The sequence below is a fragment of the Oncorhynchus clarkii genome, chromosome 12, assembly GCF_045791955.1.
Source record: "Oncorhynchus clarkii lewisi isolate Uvic-CL-2024 chromosome 12, UVic_Ocla_1.0, whole genome shotgun sequence".
NCBI lineage: Eukaryota > Metazoa > Chordata > Actinopteri > Salmoniformes > Salmonidae > Oncorhynchus > Oncorhynchus clarkii.
The window spans coordinates 62096776-62115941 of NC_092158.1; the positions used below are offsets into that span (position 1 = coordinate 62096776).

The 19166-nt window shown below is 43.0% G+C and overlaps 1 protein-coding gene across 1 annotated transcript in view; it reads right to left on the reverse strand.

The window, feature by feature from the left end:
- Positions 1–14907, reverse strand: part of LOC139420998 (battenin-like) — a 40299-nt gene extending 25392 nt beyond the window's left edge. The window contains exons 1-5 of the mRNA XM_071171461.1: positions 14460–14907; positions 8932–9028; positions 8744–8818; positions 8330–8409; positions 8021–8106 (exon numbers count right to left, since the gene is read on the reverse strand). Of these exons, the coding sequence (XP_071027562.1) occupies positions 8021–8106; positions 8330–8409; positions 8744–8818; positions 8932–8991 (301 nt within the window). The 5' untranslated portion in view covers positions 8992–9028; positions 14460–14907. The remainder of the gene's footprint in view (positions 1–8020; positions 8107–8329; positions 8410–8743; positions 8819–8931; positions 9029–14459) is intronic.
- Between the last annotated feature and the right edge of the window lie 4259 nt (positions 14908–19166).

The following is a 19166-nucleotide window of genomic DNA, read 5'->3' on the forward strand; positions in this document are numbered from 1 at the left end:
TTCTTGTCTCATAGCAAAAGGTCTGAATACTTATGTAGAAAAGGTATCCGTTTTCGCTTTGTCATTATGGGGTGTTGTCTGTAGATTGCTGAGGATTTAATTTTTTTTTATTTAATACATTTTAGAATAAGTGTCATGTATTGTCATATTATGTCTTGTTCCTGTTCTTTCTCTTCACTCCGTCTCCCTCTGCTGGTCGTATTAGGTTACCTTCTCTTCCTCTCCTTCCCCCAGCTGCTCCTCATCTTCTCTAACTACCTCGTTCACCCTTTTCCCACCTGTTCCCTTTTTCCCCTCTGATTAGGTCTCTATTTCTCTCTCTGTTCCTGCTTCTGTCTTTGTCAGATTCTCGTTTGAGTTTCTCATGCCAGAACCAAACTATCGTCTCGTTTGCTTCACCCTTGTCCTGTCCTGTCGGAATCTGCCTGTTCATCTGAGGCTCCGTGTGATCAGCTTTTGGGTCCTCACTCACGTGCATAACAATAAGTCTATAACGTAACAAAATGTGGAAAAAGTCAAGGGGTCTGAATACTTACCGAAGGCACCACACACACACACACACACACACACACACGCACACAGTACCAGTCAAATGTTGACACACCTACTCATTCCAGGGTTTTTATTTGAACTATTTTCTACATTGTAGAATAATAGTGAAGACATCAACACTATGAAAAACACAAAAAAAAATCTAATCTTTCAAAATCTTTAAGTACCCACCCTTTGCCTTGACAGTTTTGCACACACTTGGCATTCTCTCAACCGGCTTCATGAGATAGTCACCTGGAATACATTTCCATTAGCAGGTGTGCCTTGTTAAAAGTTCATTTGTGGAATTTATTTCCTTCTTAATGCATTTGAGCCAATCAGTTGTGTTGTGACAAGGTAGGGGTGGTATACAGAAGATAGCCCTATTTGGTAAAAGACCACGTCCATATTATGGCAAGAACCGCTGAAATAAGCAAAGAGAAATTAGTCCATTACTTTAAGACATGAAGGTCAGTCAAAGTGGAAAATATCAAGAACTTTGAAAGTTTCTTCAAGCGCTATGATGAAACTGGCCCTCATGAGGACCGCCACAGGAAAAGGAAGACAGAGCTACCTCTGAATCAGGCCTTCATGGTCAAATTGCTGCAGAGAAACTACTACTAAAAGTCACCAATAAGAAGAGACTTGCTTGGGGCAAGAAACACGAGCAATCAACATTAGACTGGTGGAAATCTGTCCTTTGGTCTGATGAGTCCAAATGTGACATTTTTTGTTCCAACCGCCGTGTCTTTTTTCAGACGCAAAGTAGGTGAACGGATGAACTCCGCACGTGTCGTTCCCACCGTGAAGCACGGAGGAGGAGGTATGAGGGTGTGGGGTCCTTTGCTATTGACACTGTCTGTGATTAATTTCGAATTCAAGGCACAACTAACCAGCATGGCTACCACAGCATTTAGCAGCGATACACCATCCCATCTGGTTTGCACTTAATGGGACTATCATTTGTTTTTCAACAGGACAATGACCCAAAACACATCTCCAGTCTATGTAAGGGCTATTTGACCAAGGAGAGTGATGGAGTGCTGCATCAAGTGACCTGGCCTCCACAATCACCCGACCTCAACCCAATTGACATGGGTTGGGATGAGTTGGACTGCAAGCAACCAACAAGTGCTCAGCATATATGGGAAATGCTTCAAGACTGTTGGAAAAGTATTCCAGGTGAAGCTGGTTGAGAGAATGCCAAGAGTGTGCAAAGCTGTCATCAAGGCAAAGGGTGGCTACTTTGAAGAATCTTAAATATAAAATATTTTGATTTGTATAACACATTTTAAGTTACTACTTGATTTCATGTGTTATTTCATAGTTTTGATCTCTTCACTATTATTCTACAATGTAGAAAATAGGAAAAATAAAAACCCTTGAATGAGTAGGTGTGTCTAAACTTTTCACTGGTACTGTGTATGTATAAATATTTATATATACATACAAACATAATATATATATATATATATATATATATATATGGGGATTGGAAATTATGCTGACAATTATATTGATGCAAGCCACAATCTGCAATATTAAAGCTGATCTACCCCCACAAATAAATGTAAAAGTATTGACTCAGGGGTGTGAATTATTTATGTAAAATACATTTCTGCATTTCATTTTCAATAAATTCTTAAAACATGTTTTCACTTTGTCATTAGATGGGTGAGAAAATATTATATTTAATCCATGTTTAATTCAAAATGGAAAGATGTGAATCCACAACAAAATGTGGAAAAAGTCCAGAGCTGTGTTCGAATACTCATACTGACCGCACTATTTGTGATGTGAATTGACTATATATAGTATGCTTATTGGTCATAGTATGGATATAGTTTGTAAGCCAAAAGGTTCCCGGATGTTGGACTAAATTCTCCAAAAATACGAAGTATACACACAGAGGACACTATTTCTGTACTTTTAGGGCCCAAAATGCAATTCTTCAGAAAATGGGTGTGGCTTCACAACATTTTCAGATTTGAAGCAAATGGCGGAAAATATGAAGCCGAAGACCGACGAGAGCCAATTCAAATTCATTGAACTAATTAATGACAAATGTTTAGAAAATGTTGAGCAATGTAATAAAGTAATGACTTGACAAATAAGTTACGCATAGCATTACAGCAGTATGTACCGGTAATGTTAGCTAGTTACCTAACGTTTGTTGGATACTAATACATCGAACTTGTCAGGCAGTATATTAACTAACTAACCAACGTTTATAGACTTGATTATTCACATCATTCTTAGCTAAGTGGTATAGTCGTTGTGCGATTCCATGAACATTTTTAATTTTGGCTAACTACTACGATTTCAGAGCACTCTCACTCTCAGTAAACATTGGCAAAAAAAAGCATAATAAATTGTTGCCAGCATCACAGTTACAGTCACCAACACTCTGGATAACCAGCTCTGCTATGGCGAATAAAATGGTCAGAGTGAGGTGTTCTCTCATTTGTGTCTGGAAGTAGCTAGCCAATATTAGCCAGTTAGCTTGGGTTCTTGACTGCAGTTGAACACTTGGATCAACCCAACTCCTCGGCCAGAGCGTCCAGCGTGCGCTCTGAACGCTCTGAGAGCGAAACGCTCTGAACTTGCAATCTGACAATGATCTGGATTTACAAACGCCCAGTGCGCACTCTGGCACTGCAGATTGAATTTACGAACACACCTGAAATCGCAAAATGTTTAGCTTGTAATTTGTTACGCTAACAAGCTACGATACTGTTTGTTTACAGTAAAATAAAATGAACTAATAGTAAATGGTATATACTCATTAAGTATGTAGTATACAGTATGTTAGTACGGGTTTTCGAACACAGCTAAGGTGTATGGATACATTCTGACGACAATGTACCATTTTGATCTCATGGACTCACAACTGTCTATGAATTAACATTTACATTTCTCCCCACATAGGATGATGGGGACAATTTCAGTGAAAAATATAAGAGGGCAACAGTACTTGTGCAAAGTTTCAGAATGATAACTTCCAAATGAGTGTGCTACATGACATTTATCATGAAGCTACCCAGGTGTCCCACACAAGTAGCCCAAATGTACCCAAGTGGCCAAATTGGTGACGGTATACATTTTGAAACAAATAACTATATACAAAATACCAAAATGGTATTCTAACACACCCCCCCCCAAAAAAAAAAATGGAGAAAAAAATGACAAAAACAAAATATGGATGAATTTTTTTATTGATTAAAAAATATTTATAAATATATATATATATATACACATTTACAAAATAACATGGGTAACTATTTACACACTTTCAATATTTGGAAGACCCTCAGTCCTCTATCAAATCAAATCTATTTATATAGCCCTAGCCTAAAACCCCAAACAGCAAGCAATGCAGGTGTAGAAGCACGGTGGCTAGGAAAAACTCCCTAGAAAGGCAGAAAAATACTTATTTTCCAACATAATTTGCAAATTAACTCATTTAAAATCCTACAATGTGATTTTCTGGAATTTTTTTTTCTCATTTCGTCTGTCATAGTTGAAGTGTACCTATGAGGAAAATTACAGGCCTCTCATCTTTTTAAGTGGGAGAACTTGCACAATTGGTGGCTGACTAAATACTTTTTTGCCCCACTGTATGAGCCCTGTATCAACAGGTATAATAAACAGATATATATAGAAGGTTGAAGATTGAATATATTATTATATTATTATTACCTGCTAGATCTAATATCTCTTTTATATTATGACATTTCAGCTAGATCTACTGTCTCTATTATATTATGACAGACCAGCTAGATCTACTGTATTTATTATATTACAACAGACCAGCTGTATCTACTGTCTCCATTTCACTTTTGCCATTGATGTGGTCCTGCCCTCTCCTCAACAGCCTCAAATAGGCTATTTCATGTGGGTTGGGGTGGGGCGGCAGACACACGCATCTCACATTTCATGACATTACATGTTTATATATTGCTTCTAAAATTTAAAAACAATCACAAATAATATTTTATATTATTAATTTCAAACAAGGGCATTAGCATGATAAGAACTTACCAGTCCAAAACGATGCCCTCTCCCGTTCAAAAAATATTCCTCCACAATCGCTAAATTAAGCATCCTACAAAAATCTCTGTCTCACTTTCCCAATCAATTTATTCTAAAATTGTGTGTACATCTGTATATCTAGACTTAGATTTAGCTTTCCCTGACTTAGTCGCCATAATGATTGATATATAAACAGCTGAATCTGCGCGTTTACCAAACAATGCAGTGCGTAATATGCTTAGCTCCTTCCGCTATGAAACTTCAATACAGAATGACTCTCGTTAAGCTGGAGCATACTACATGGGTTGGTCTTGCAACACATAAACATGGCGTATTGCTGTCTAGCTCAGCTCATTGGCTATCTACCCAGCTTGATTTCAAGACGATCAGTGGTCATTGGGTTAAAAGACAGTCAATCAACGAAACAGCAGGCAAATCATTGGTGCACAATGATGTCATGACTTCTCTTCAAATCGGTTTCTTTCAGTCAATACGTCCCGCAAAAAATGGCCCATCACGTTTGATTGTGTTACAAACAAACCAGTTGATTGCAGTGAAACCAAACATGACTGGAAAAGTCAAGTTCTGTGTGGGATATTTACCTGGAATGTGTCGTCGAAAATGGAATGAGACGGAATTCACGACACAAGTGGTTCACAAAATGTTTCGTGTTAGGCTATAAAAACGGATTTTATCAAACAAAAGATCATTCATTGTGTAACAATGAGCATTGGAATTGCAAACAGACAAAGATCATCAAAGGTAAACAATCTATTTTAATGCAGTTTGTTAGGCCTGTGCTGGTTAAAAAAAATGTTTTATGGGGCTCTATGCTCAGATAATTGCATCGTATTCTTTCGCAGTAAATCACTTTTTAAATCTGACAACGCAGTTGGATTAGCAAGTTTCTAGGCTTTCAATACATGTGAGACACTTGTATTTTCATGAATGTTTAATATGACTATTTCTGTAGCGATCACCATATGTTGTGGAATTTCAGCCCGCTAGCGGTTTCCGTGCGCAGAGAGGTTAATATACACATGACTGAAAGGTTGCTGGATTGAAACCCTGAGCTGACAAGGAAAAAATGTGTCGTTCTGCCACTGAACAAGGCAGTTAACCCACTGTTCCCAGGAACCACTGCTTTTAATCAGGGCAAGGTGACTGGAAACATGACCGAATACAATCAGTGTAGCTATTCCCTCCACTAGGCAATCAAACAAGCTAAGCGTCAGTAGAGACAAAGTAGAGTCGCAATTCAACGGCTCAGACACGAGAGGAATGTGGCAGGGTCTACAGTCAATCACGGACTACAAAAAGAAAACCAGCCCCGTCACAGACCCCAAAGTCTTGCTCCCAGACAAACTAAACAACTTCTTTGCTCGCTATGAGGACAATAAAGTGTCACCGACACGGCCCGCTACCAAAAACCTGCGGACTCTCTTTCACCGCAGCCAATGTGAGTAAAACATTTAAACGTGTTAACACTCACAAGGCTGCCGGCCAAGACGGCATCCCTAGGCACGTCCTCAGAGCATGCGCAGACCAGCTGGCTGGTGTGTTTACGGACATATTCAATCTCTCCCTATCCCAGTATGCTGTTCCCACATGCTTCAAGAGGACCACCATTGTTCCTGTTCCCAAGAAAGCTAAGGTAACTGAGCTAAAAGACTATCGCCCGTAGCACTCACTTCTGTCATCATGAGGTGTTTTGAGAGACTGGTCAAGAATCATATCACCTCCACCTTACCTGACACCCTCGACCCACTCCAATTTGCTTACCGCCCCAATAGGTCCACAGACGACGCAATCGTAATCACACTGCCCAAACCCATTTGGACAAGAGGAATACCTATGTAAGAATGCTGTTCATCGACTACAGCTCAGCATTTAACACCATGGTACCCTCCAAACTCGTCATTAAGCTCGAGACCCTGGGTCTCGACCCCGCCCTGTGCAACTGGGTCCTGGACTTGACGGGCCGCTCCTAGGTGGTGAGGGTAGGAAACAACATCTCCACCCCGCTGATCCTCAACACTGGGGCCCAACAAGGGTGCGTTTTCAGCCCTCTCCTATACTCCCTGTTCACCCATGATTGCGTGGCCATGCACGCCTCTAACTCAATCATCAAGTTTGCAGACGACACTATAGTGGTAGTCTTGATTAGCAACCATGACACGACTGCCTACGGGGAGGAGGTGAGGGCCCTCGGCGTGTGGTATCAGGAAAATAACCTCACACTCAACAAAACAAAGGAGATGATCGTGGACTTCAGGAAACAGCAGAGGGATCACCCCCCTACCAACATTGACGGGACAGTAGCGGAGAAAGTGGAAAGTTTTAAGTTACAGGGGGAACACATCATGGACAAACTGAAATGGTACTCCCACACAGACAGCGTAGTGAAGAAGGCGCAACAGCGCCTCTTCAATCTCAGGAGGCTGAAGAAATTTGGCTTGGTCACCAAAAACACTCAAACTTTTACAGACTCACAATCGAGAGCATCCTGTCGGACTGTATCACTGCCTGGTACGGCAACTGCTCCGCCCACAACCGCAAGGCTCTCCAGAGGGTAGTGAGGTCTGCACAACGCATCACCGGGAGCAAACTACCTGCCCTCCAAGACACCTACACCACCCGATGTCACAGGCGGGTGAACAAGATCATCAAGGACAACAACCACCCGAGCCACTGCCTGTTCACCCCGCTATCATCCAGAAGGCGAGGTCAGTACAGGTGCATCAAAGCGGGGACCGAGAGACTGAAAAACAGCTTCTATCACAAGGCCATCAGAATGTTAAACAGCCATCACTAACAATGAGTGGCTACTGACTCAAATCTATAGCCACTTAAATAATACAAAAATGAGATGTAATAAATGTATCACTAGTCACTTTAAACAATGTTTTCATACCCTGAATTACTCAGCTCATATGTATATACTGTACTCTATACCATCTACTGCATCTTGCCTATGCTGTTCGGCCATCGCTCATCCATATATTTATATGTACATATTCTTATTAATTACTTTACACTTGTGTGTATAAGGTAGTTGTTGTGAAATTGTTAGATTACTTGTTAGATTCTACTGCATGGTCAGAACTAGAAGCACAAGCATTTCTCTACACTCGCATTAACATCTGCTAACCATGTGTATGTGACCAATAAAATTGTATTTGATTTAGGCTGTCATTGTAAATAAGAATTTGTTCTTAACTGACTTGCCTAGTTAAATAAACGTTAAATAAAAATGATTAATTAATCAGCTAAATCAGCTATTAACAGAACTGCTGACTGGCTGATAGATGCTGGTTACCGTATCAGTGAGATAGTGTCTGGTTTCAGGGGAAATGTCAGAAGTGCAATGTTCTAGGAATTAAAATAGTGATCAATGATCATATCTCAAACGTTTCGTCTCCCCATTCACAAACATAGGCCTACACACACACATTACCCAAAACGCTTATCCACATGGTAGAAGATAAGGACACCACAAGGAAGCTTGCAATCGCTGTTGCAACGCATACCAACACTCGGAAACTGTGGACAAAAACACAACCTCCAAATTGACATGTGCACTCAAATTGGCAAACCTTTGCAAACTCAAACAAACTGGTAATGTAGGATAATATTGTTTCTGTATTATGTTATGATTAGCAAAAGCTAAGATACAGCCATTGACAACATCTTATTACAATGTTCATTTACTGTAAGAAAAAGTATTCAAAGACAACTGGGAAAGCACCATCTGTCCTTCTCTTACCCATAAGGGAGATTGTGGACGAAGAATGGAGCAGGTAACTTGATCATGAGAGTGGGAAGAATATCAGCCAACAAAACAGCCTTGGAGAGGGGGACAGAGAGGTCACACACATGTTAACCAGGCAGGATCAGGCTGGTCACTTTAATAAATGTTTACATACTGCTTTACTCATTTCATATGTATATACACTGTATTTTAGTCAATGCCACTCCGACATTGCTCGACCTAATATTTATATATTTCTTAACTCCATTCTTTTACTTTAGATTTGTGTGTATTGTTGTGAATCGTAAAATATTTCTGCACTATTGGAGCTAGGAACACGAGAATTTCGCTACACCCGCAATAACATCTGCTGAATAAAATAACATTTGATCACACACACTTTCACAGCTGCAGTGCATCTCTATTTACCGCGGTAGAAACAGGGCTGCAGTCGTAACGACTTATTTTTCCACCTTCAACGTCCAAAGCAACTGTGGATGGGGTCTGAAGAAGGAGGACAAGGAGAGAGAATGAAAGAATATTGCCAATATAGTACTTTGATACTAACAATAGATACAAATGCTATGGTGATACAGCATTCTACAAACCATTCTTACAGGCGATGTGGAGTTGTGAGACCCTTGTTGTTTTAAGATGTCATGGGCTGCACTCAGCATCACCACGTACGCAAAGTTATTGCACAACCCCAGCAACCTGAAGACAAGGGTCAGGAGGAAAGGTGGGAGACACAATGTTGAATTTCAAATCATTCATTTCTATTGCCTGCATTTCAGAACATTCAGTGCAGGGGGTGGGGGGGGCATGCAGAGATGATGATAAGTATCAGTGGGCCAATGAATGATCGCAAGTTCACTGAGGCTACGCAATGATGTTGTAGGGCAAACTGAGGATAAGATGTAGCCAGCCTTCCTATGTAGATTAAGACACCGCAAAGCCAGTACAAGATATGGCTTGGAAAATGTACCTCAATCTAGGTATGACAATTGCGTTGTACTTCGAATTGTCCCAGCTGCTACACCGAGTAGAAGGAATGACTGCTAGTTTTTAAGTAAACTGCAGTTTTTGTCCTCATGCTAGCTAGCAGAAGCCACAGCAGCCATTTTAGAATTCCATAATGACTGCTGTGGCTACATACATACTTATTGCTGGAGCCAGACAGAATCTACAAGGATTGGTTTAGTCAGTCTTTACAACATATAGTGCCTTCAGAAAGTATTCACACCCCTGGACTTTTTCCACATTTTGTTGTGTTACAAAGTGGGATTAAAATGTATTTAATTGTCCTTTTTGTCAACAATATACACAAAGTATTCTGTAATGTCAAAGTGGGGGGGGACACTAATATAAACTACTTAACCAAAAGTATATGGACACCTGCTCATCGAACATCTCATTCCAAAATCATGGGCATTAATATGGAGCTGCAGGCACTTGAATCCATTCATCTGTGACGACTCTCCCACTCTGTCTACCGTACACCACTTCCCCATTCATGAAGGAGACTCTCTCCATGCAGACACCTTTCTAGATTTTGTTGTGTTTCTTGGTGGCCTTTTGGTTGTTTGCTTTGGCACCTTTCAACACCCTGCATTATCACATTCATGCATGCAAAACACTCACTTACACTACTGATTACACACACCATTGTATATTGTACTTAGTTACTTATTTAATAAATATGTTTTGTTACTCCTTATCTCCATGTTGTCTCCCTTTAGTTACTGGCTTTGAGCCGGTTCGTGACAAGTGGGCGCTCCTCCGGGATATTTGAACGTATTAGTTTGGTAGACCGTAGAGGTACGTGTTTGGTTTGCATATTTTGTTTGAGTTTGATAGGCCCAGTCTTGGTTGCCTTTGTTTGGTTTGTGTGCTGCTTTAGAGAGAGTATAATGGTTAGTTTCCAGGCCCTGCCCAGCCTGGAAACTCTTGTTCTACTTTCTGTTGGGACGTAGGTCTGAGGGAGGTGAGTATCGGCTGTGTACCTCGGTGGGAGATTTGGGTAGGGTAGTGGAACTTGCTACCCGGAGCTATAGCCTTTTTCTCCTGATAGACTTAGCGACGTGTTTAATTTTTGGACATGTTGGGCATGGTTAAATGTTTGTTGTTTTTGAGTGGTGTCTGTGGACTGAGCAGTTGTCTCGGGGGCACATCTGTGGCTTGGTGGAATTTGCCAGCATGCTGGGGAGTTTTATTTCCTTGTCACCAGACTACAGTGTGTAAATACCCACCGCAAATCCGCACGAAGTCTAGGGTTGAGTTATTGTAGGTTTTGGGGAAGCTCCATATCTCATCTCTCTTCTGTGACGCTCAGGGTGATTGTCATTTCTCTGATTGTGGTCTGATGTGCTCAGCAGAGGGGATGAGCGAGATTATTTACTTATGACTATGGTGTCTCATGGAGACAAGTTAATTCGCTTTCCATCAGAGGAACTGTTAGAATTATGTACTAAAGAACAGCTGTTGAAGATCGCTGAACACTACAAGTTTGAATGATTGAAATTAGTGAATCTGTTACGTTGGAAGTGACTATGAATCGTTGGACATGACTATGAATCATTGGGAGTTGTTGTACAAATTAAGAAGGACCCTGATGTTCTTTTCGTTGGAGTTTGTAGCTGTTGTGTTCTTTTGTGCCATGTTCCTGAATGTTTACGTGACAGAACATGACAACCCCAAACAATGGTCAATCTTTCCTGTCTGCCTCCTGGCCTTGTGTTCTTTCCTCTTAAATTGCTTCCTATGCGCAAAGGTTGCTGAGGTCTGGGGAGGAGGAGGTTGGCTGGTGGAGGTGTGAACCCCGGTTTTATGGGGGGAATGTGACAACCCTCCCACTCTGTCTGACGTATTCTCTCTTTGCTCTTGTTTCCTTATTAGGATGCCGGTGGACGGCGTTGGGAGGGTCGTCAGCTACATGGGACACACCTGGGCCGGTGTGTCCCAGGATAAATACACCACTTCCCCATTCATGGAAGAGACTCTCTCCATGCAGACACCTTTCTAGATGTTTGCTTTGGCACCTTTCAACACCCTGCATTATCACATTCATGCAAAACACTCACTTACACTACTGATTACACACACCATTGTATATTGTACTTAGTTACTTATTTAATAAATATATGTTTTGTTACTCCTTATCTCCACGTTGTCTCCCTTTAGTTACGGGCTTTGAGCCGGTTCGTGACAGTCACAAGAGCATTAGTGAGGTCGGGCACTGATGTTGGGTGAATAGGCCTGGCTCGCAGTCGGCGTTCCAATTCATCCCAAAGGTATTCGATGGGGTTGAAGTCAAGACTGTGCAGGCCAGACAAGATCTTCCGCACCGATCGACAAACCATTTCCCTATGGGACCTCACTTTGCACACGGGGGCATTGTCATGCTGAAACTGTTGTCACAAAGTTGGAAGCGTAGAACGTATGCTGTGATAAGATTTCCCTCCATTGGAACTAAGGGGCCTAGACCGAACCATGAAAAATAACCCCAAAACATTATTCCTCCTCCACCAAACTTTACAGTTCGCAATGGGGCAGGTAGCGTTCTCTAGGCATCCGCCAAACCCAGAGTTGTCCGTCGGACTGCCAGATAGTCAAGTGTGATTCATCACTCCAGAGTCCAATGGCGGTGAGCTTTACACCACTCCAGCTGACGCTTGGTATTGCGCAAGGTGATCTTAGGCTGGCCATGGAAACCTATTTCATGAAGCTCCCGACGAACGGTTATTGTGCTGATGTAGCTTCCAGAGGCAGGTTGGAACTTGGTAGTGAGTGTTGCCACCGAGGACATTTTTATGAGCTACGCGCTTCAGCACTTGGCGGTTCCGTTCTGTGAGCTTGTGGCCTACCACTTCGCAGCTTAGCCGTTGTTGCTCCTAGATGTTTCCAATTCACAATAACAGCACTTACAGTTGACCGGGGCAGCTCTAGCAAGACAGAAATTTGACAAACTGACTTGTTGGAAAGGTGGAATCCCAGACGGTGCCATGTTGAAAGCCACTGAGCTCTTCAGTAAAACCATTATACTGCAAATGTTTGTCTATGTAGATTGCATAGTTTGTTCTATTTCATCTGTCAGCAACGGGTGTGGCTGAAAAAGCCAAATCCACTCATTTTGAAGGAGTGTCAAAATACTTTTGTATTTCCGGGTAAGTCTAAAGCTTTCCAAATCTGGATTATGCAACATTTGCCCATTTTGTTTTCCAAAATTCATCAAGCTCTGTCAAATTTGTTGTTGATCATTGTTAGAACCATTTTCAGGGCTTGCCATAGATTTTCCTGAAAAACTGCCCAGTCTTTAATGATTACAAGCGTACCTATAACATGATGCAGCCACCACTATGCTTGAAAAATATGTATTGGATTTGCCCCAAACAACTTATTAACAAAAAGTGAATTGCTTTGCCCCATTTTTTTGCAGTATTACTTTAGTGCCTTGTTGCAAACAGAATGCATGATTTGGAATTTGTATTCTTTACAGGCTTCCTTATTTTTACTCTGTCAATTAGGTTAATTGTGGAGTAACTACAATGTTGATCCATCCTCAGTTTAATGGCTGTGATTGGAGACAACTAACTGCTTTTAAGTTACCATTTGCCTCATGGTGAAACCCCTGAGCGGGTTCCTTCCTCGCAAATGAGTTAGGAAAGATGCCTGTATCGTTGTAATGACTGGATATATTGATCCACCATCCAAAGTGTAATTAATAACTTCAACATATTGAATGGATGCTTTTTTTTTACCCATCTAAGAATAGGTGCCCTTCGTAGTTGAATCTGTTTGAAATTCACTGCTCAACTGAGGGATCTTACAATTATTTGTATGTGTCAGGTACAGAGAAAAAAAAATGTTAAACACTATTGCGCACAATGAGTCCATGCAACTTATTATGCGACTTGTTAAGCAAATTGTTACTCCTGAAATTATTTAGGCTTGCCATAAGAGCTTGACTCAATACAATTCAGCTTTTCATTTTTAATTACATTTGTTTAAAAAATAAATAAACATAGCACTTGAGGTGCTCATGAGTGGCGCAGAGGTGTCACGACCGACCCTGGTTCGATCCCAGGCTGTACAACAACCGGCCGTGATCGGGAGTCCCATAGGGCGGTGCACAATTAGCCCAGCGTCGTCCGAGTTAGGGGAGGGTTTGTAATTAAGAATTTGTTCTTAACTGACTTGCCTAGTTAAATACAATTATGGGGTGTTGTGTGTAGGCCAGTGACAACAAATCTCAAATGAATCCCTTTTAAATTCAGGCTGTAAGAACAAAATGGGGAAAAAGCCAAGGGGTGTGAATACTTTCTGAAGGCCCTGCAGCTTGCCTGCCCTATTCCATCGAGTACTTAACATGCGCACCAATTATTCAATATTCAACTGATTATGGCGTAAGGCCGGCGAGTATGGAAGTCGTCATGTAAACACCTTACTCTGTTTATCTATATCGGCGTAAGGTCATAATCGACGTAAACATACGCCGATTAAAACACTTGGTTTTATGCGCAATCTTTCGAATTATTAGCACATATTAACAGTTTAATCGGCGATACACTGGTGCATTTGTGCGAGTGAAGTGAGGTAGGAAAAACATATATGCATCTTATAAATTGTTTTTACATACAAACTTCATACAGTGTGTCCGAAATCCGAATCAAATAGTCTACGCAAAAACATGGTCACTGTGGTAGAATGTTTCTTGATTGGCGACTTTCTGCATTTATCAAAAGTCCCATCAGCAGCCTGATTTCACGTGTCGAAGCATGTAAACACATTTTAAACAAACTATTGTATTAACCTGACTATCCACAGTAATCGCAAGATTGTGTGCATGTAACCGTGTTCACTGTAGCTAGCTAAATAGGTTTGATTCAAATAACGTTACATTTAAAGAAATTAAACACTGGTAGCTAGGCTCGTTTCTGATTTCACATCACATTCACCACAGTAGAACACAATCCCAAAACTAAACTCACCAGCGCGAGCTATGGCCTACAGACATTAGAGAGACATGGTGTTAACAAAATAACCAAATTAAATATAAATAGTGAAATAGCCTACTAGCTAGCCATCCACACAGCAGTGTGATCTGTCTGATCGGTGAAACAAATCATAAGTGTGACACACGATTTACCTTCACTGTCAGATGGCATATCTGGGTCTGCATTGACGCTGACTGCTTGGTCCATGATTAAAAACGAATTAAATCGGTTATTAAACAGCAGCTACATAAACAGCTATCTGACGTTATTATTACACAGCTGTCCGATTAGCTAGCAATCTAGCTAGCTACTTCCTCAATGTTATCTTGTGGTGTTCCGCAAATTTCCATACGTCACAGATTTGACATTTTTTACAGAACTTCGGGCAGACAGAAAAATGTTATAACTGACTAGTATAAAACGTTTTTCTTATCGCTTTAATGTTAGTTCATAGGTGTTTACGACATTGCAACTTCGGACAGATTCAAGGAAAACAACAAACATCGCGTGTAGCAGCGAAATATCCCCCCTTGAAAATACTACAGTGCACTGCAAGTGGAGTACCACAGAGTCATAATACTCATAAAACCTAGAGGTCAAACAAGGAAATGGTTCCAATCGTTTTTCCACAATTCATTTTTATATAGGGAATTTTAAAACACTTAAAATAAGGGCTACATTTTGTATAGACTTACATGACATGACGTTTTGATAACCATGCGTATCTCTCTAGGCCAAGGTTACTTTTTTTTTTACAAAAAACTTCTCAGCGCAGATGTAATGATGTCCGACTTCTTGGACACTTGTGCAATATAATTAATAACTGTGGTTATACAGTTGAAGACAGAAGTTCACATACACCTTAGCCAAATACATTTAAACTCAGGGAATTTTTACTAGGATTAAATGTCAGGAATTGTGAAAAACTGTCTTAGGTCAGTTAGGACCACCACTTTATTTTAAGAATGTGAAATGTCAGAATAATAGTAGAGAGAGATTTATTTCAGCTTTTATTTCGTTCATCACATTCCCAGTTCGTCAGAAGTTTACATACACTCAATTAGTATTTGGTAGCATTGCCTTTAAATTGTTTAACTTGGGTCAAACGTTTCGGGTAGCCTTCCACAACCTTCACAGTTGGGTGAATTTTGGCCCATTCCTCCTGACAGAGCTGGTGTATCTGAGTCAGGTTTGTAGGCCTCCTTGCTCGCACACGCTTTTTCAGTTCTGCTCACAAATCTTCTATAGGATTGAGGTCAGGGCTTTGTGATGGCCACTCCAATACCTCGACTTTGTTGTCCTTAAGCCATTTTGCTTTGGAAGTATGCTTGGGGTCATCGTCCATTTGGAAGACCCATTTGCGACGAAGCTTTAACTTCCTGACTGATGTCTTGAGATGTTGCTTCAATATATCCACATAATTTTCCTACCGCATGATGCCATCTATTTTTAGAAGTGCACCAGTCCCTCCTGCAGCAAAGCACCCCCACAACATGATGCTGCCACCCCCGTGCTTCACGGATTGGAAGGTTTGGATGGTGTTCTATGGCTTACAAGCCTACCTCCTTTTTCCTCCAAACATAACGATGGTCATTATGGCCAAACAATACTATTTTTGTTTCATCAGACCAGGGGGCATTTCTCCTAAAAGTACGATCCCCATGTGCAGTTGGAAACCGTAGTCTGGCTTTTTTATGGCGGTTTTGGAGCAGTGGTTTCTTCCTTGCTGAGCGGCCTTTCAGGTTATGTCGATATAGGACTCGTTTAACTATGGATGTAGATACTTTTGAATCCGTTTCCTCCAGCATCTCCACAAGGTGCTTTGCTGTTGTTCTGGGAATGATTTGCACTTTTCGCAACAAAGTACTTTCATCTCTAGGAGACAGAATGAGTCTCCTTCCTGAGCGGTATGACGGCTGCATGGTCCCATGGTGTTTATACTTGCGTACCATTGTTTGTACAGATGAATGTGTTACCTTCAGGCATTTGGAAATTGGTCCCTGTTACGATCTACTAGGTGTGGTGGGTGGAATCAGGCGCAGAGAGCAGGGTTCAGTCGTTTCTTCAGATTTATTTCCCAGCGCAGCAAAAACAGTCACGCCAAGACACAGGGCGTAAATAAGTTGCCAGTCCAAAACAACAACAGGACTAAACAGTCCGGAGAATAAATACAAGAATAAATCACACCATCAAAACACAGAGTAACAAAAAACAAGCCTGCACAAATACCCAGCGGGCCTAGTGCCCCTAAATACCCTACAAACAAACCCTAATACAAAACAGGTGTACCCAATTAACCAATAACCCAAAACAAACGGAAAGGGAATCGATGGCAGCTAATAGTCCGGCGACGACGACCGCCGAGCACCGCCCGAACAGGAAGAGGCACCATCCTCGGCGAGGTTCGTGACAGACCCTGTCCCCTGGTGCGAACACCGGGGCCTCACTGCGGTGGCGGTCAGCGTCTCTCTTCTGCCGTTCACTGGCCTGCCTGAGAGAATCCTGGACTGCCCGCCAGGTCTCTCTAGAGCGCTGTACCCACTCCTCCACCGCAGGAGCCTCGGTCTGACTCTGATGCCACGGAGCCAGGACCGGCTGGTAGCCCAGTACACATTCGAATGGCGACATATTCGTGGACGAATGCCGAAGAGAATTCTGGGCTAACTCTGCCCACGGGACGTACCTCGCCCATTCTCCTGGCCGGTCCTGGCAATACGACCTCAGAAACCTGCCCACTTCCTGGTTTACTCTCTCCACCTGCCCATTACTTTCGGGGTGATAACCAGAGGTAAGGCTGACCGAGATCCCCAGACGCTCCATAAACGCCTTCCAAACCCGAGATGTGAACTGGGACCCCGATCGGAGACGATATCCTCTGGGACCCCATAGTGCCGGAAGACGTGGGTAAAAAGAGCCTCTGCAGTCTGTAGGGCCGTAGGGAGACCAGGATATGGGAGGAGACGGCATGACTTAGAGAACCGATCCACAACGACCAGAACAGTAGTGTTCCCCTGAGATGGGGGAAGATCAGTAAGGAAATCTACCGAGAGATGGGACCATGGCCGTTGTGGAACCGGGAGGGGCTGTAACTTCCCTCTAGGAAGGTGCCTAGGAGCCTTACTCTGGGCGCATACCGAACAGGAAGAGACATAGAGCCTCACATCCCTAGCTAAGGTGGGCCACCAGTATTTCCCTCTAAGACCCCGCACTGTCCTATCGATCCCCGGATGACCCGCAGACGGTAGTGTGTGAGCCCACCGAATCAACTTATCACGGACACCAAGCGGTACGTAACTTCTACCAGTCGGACACTGTGCAGGCGCAGGTTCAACCCTCAACGCCCGCTCGATGTCCGCGTCCACCTCCCATACCACTGGGGCCACCAGCCGAGAAGCTGGAAGGATGGGAGTGGGTTCGATAGACCGGTCCTCGGTGTCATAGAGACGGGACAGCGTGTCGGCCTTAGTGTTGAGGGAACCTGGTCTGTAAGAGATCGTAAATCTAAAACGTGTAAAGAACATGGCCCACCTAGCCTGGCGCGGATTCAGTCTCCTCGCTGCTCGAAAATACTCCAGATTACGGTGATCAGTCCAGATGAGAAAAGGGTGTTTAGCCCCCTCTAGCCAGTGTCTCCACACCTTCAGGGCCTTTACCATAGCTAGTAACACCCGGTCCCCCACATCATAGTTCCGCTCTGCCGGACCCAGCTTCTTAGAAAAGAAAGCGCAGGGACGGAGCTTCGGTGGCGTACCCGAGCGCTGAGACAGCACGGCTCCAACCCCAGCCTCGGACGCATCCACCTCCACTATGAATGCTAACGAAGGGTCCGGATGCGCCAACACGGGAGCCCCAGTGAACAGTGCCTTCAACTGGTTGAAGGCTCCATCAGCCTCTGCTGACCACCGCAAACGCACCGGCCCCCCCTTCAGCAGTGAGGTAATGGGCGCCGCTACTTGGCCAAAACCCCGGATAAACCTCCGGTAGTAATTGGCAAACCCTAAAAACTGCTGCACCTCCTTTACCGTGGTCGGAGTCGGCCAATTACGCATGGCGTTAACGCGGTCACACTCCATCATCATCCCCGAGCTGGAAATGCGATAACCCAAGAAGGAAACGGCTGGTTTGGAGAACACACATTTCTCAGCCTTGACGTATAGGTCATGCTCCAGCAGTCGCCCAAGAACCTTGCGCACCAGGGAAACATGCGCGGCGTGTGTGGCAGAATAAATCAAGATGTCATCAATATAGACTACCACACCCTGCCCGTGCAAGTCCCTGAGAATCTCATCTACAAAGGATTGAAAGACGGCTGGAGCATTTTTCAACCCATACGGCATGACGAGGTACTCATAGTGGCCTGATGTGGTACTAAACGCTGTTCTCCACTCGTCTCCTCCCCGAATACGCACCAGATTATACGCGCTCCTGAGGTCCAGTTTTGTGAAGAAACGCGCTCCGTGGAATGATTCCACCGCCGTAGCGATGAGAGGTAGCGGATAACTAAAACCCACTGTGATCGAATTGAGACCTCGATAATCAATGCACGGACGCAGACCTCCCTCCTTTTTCCTCACAAAAAAAAAACTTGAGGAGACGGGTGACATGGAGGGCCGAATGTACCCCTGTCTCAGAGCTTCCGTGACATATGTTTTCATAGCCAGCGTCTCCTCCTGTGACAGTGGGTACACATGACTCCGGGGAAGTGCAGCGTTCTCCAGGAGGTTTATCACGCAATCCCACCGTCGATGGGGTGGTAATTTGGTCGCCTTCTTCTTACTAAAAGCGATAGCCAAATCGGCATATTCTGGGGGAATGCGCACGGTGGAAACCTGGTCTGGACTCTCCACCGTCGTGGCACC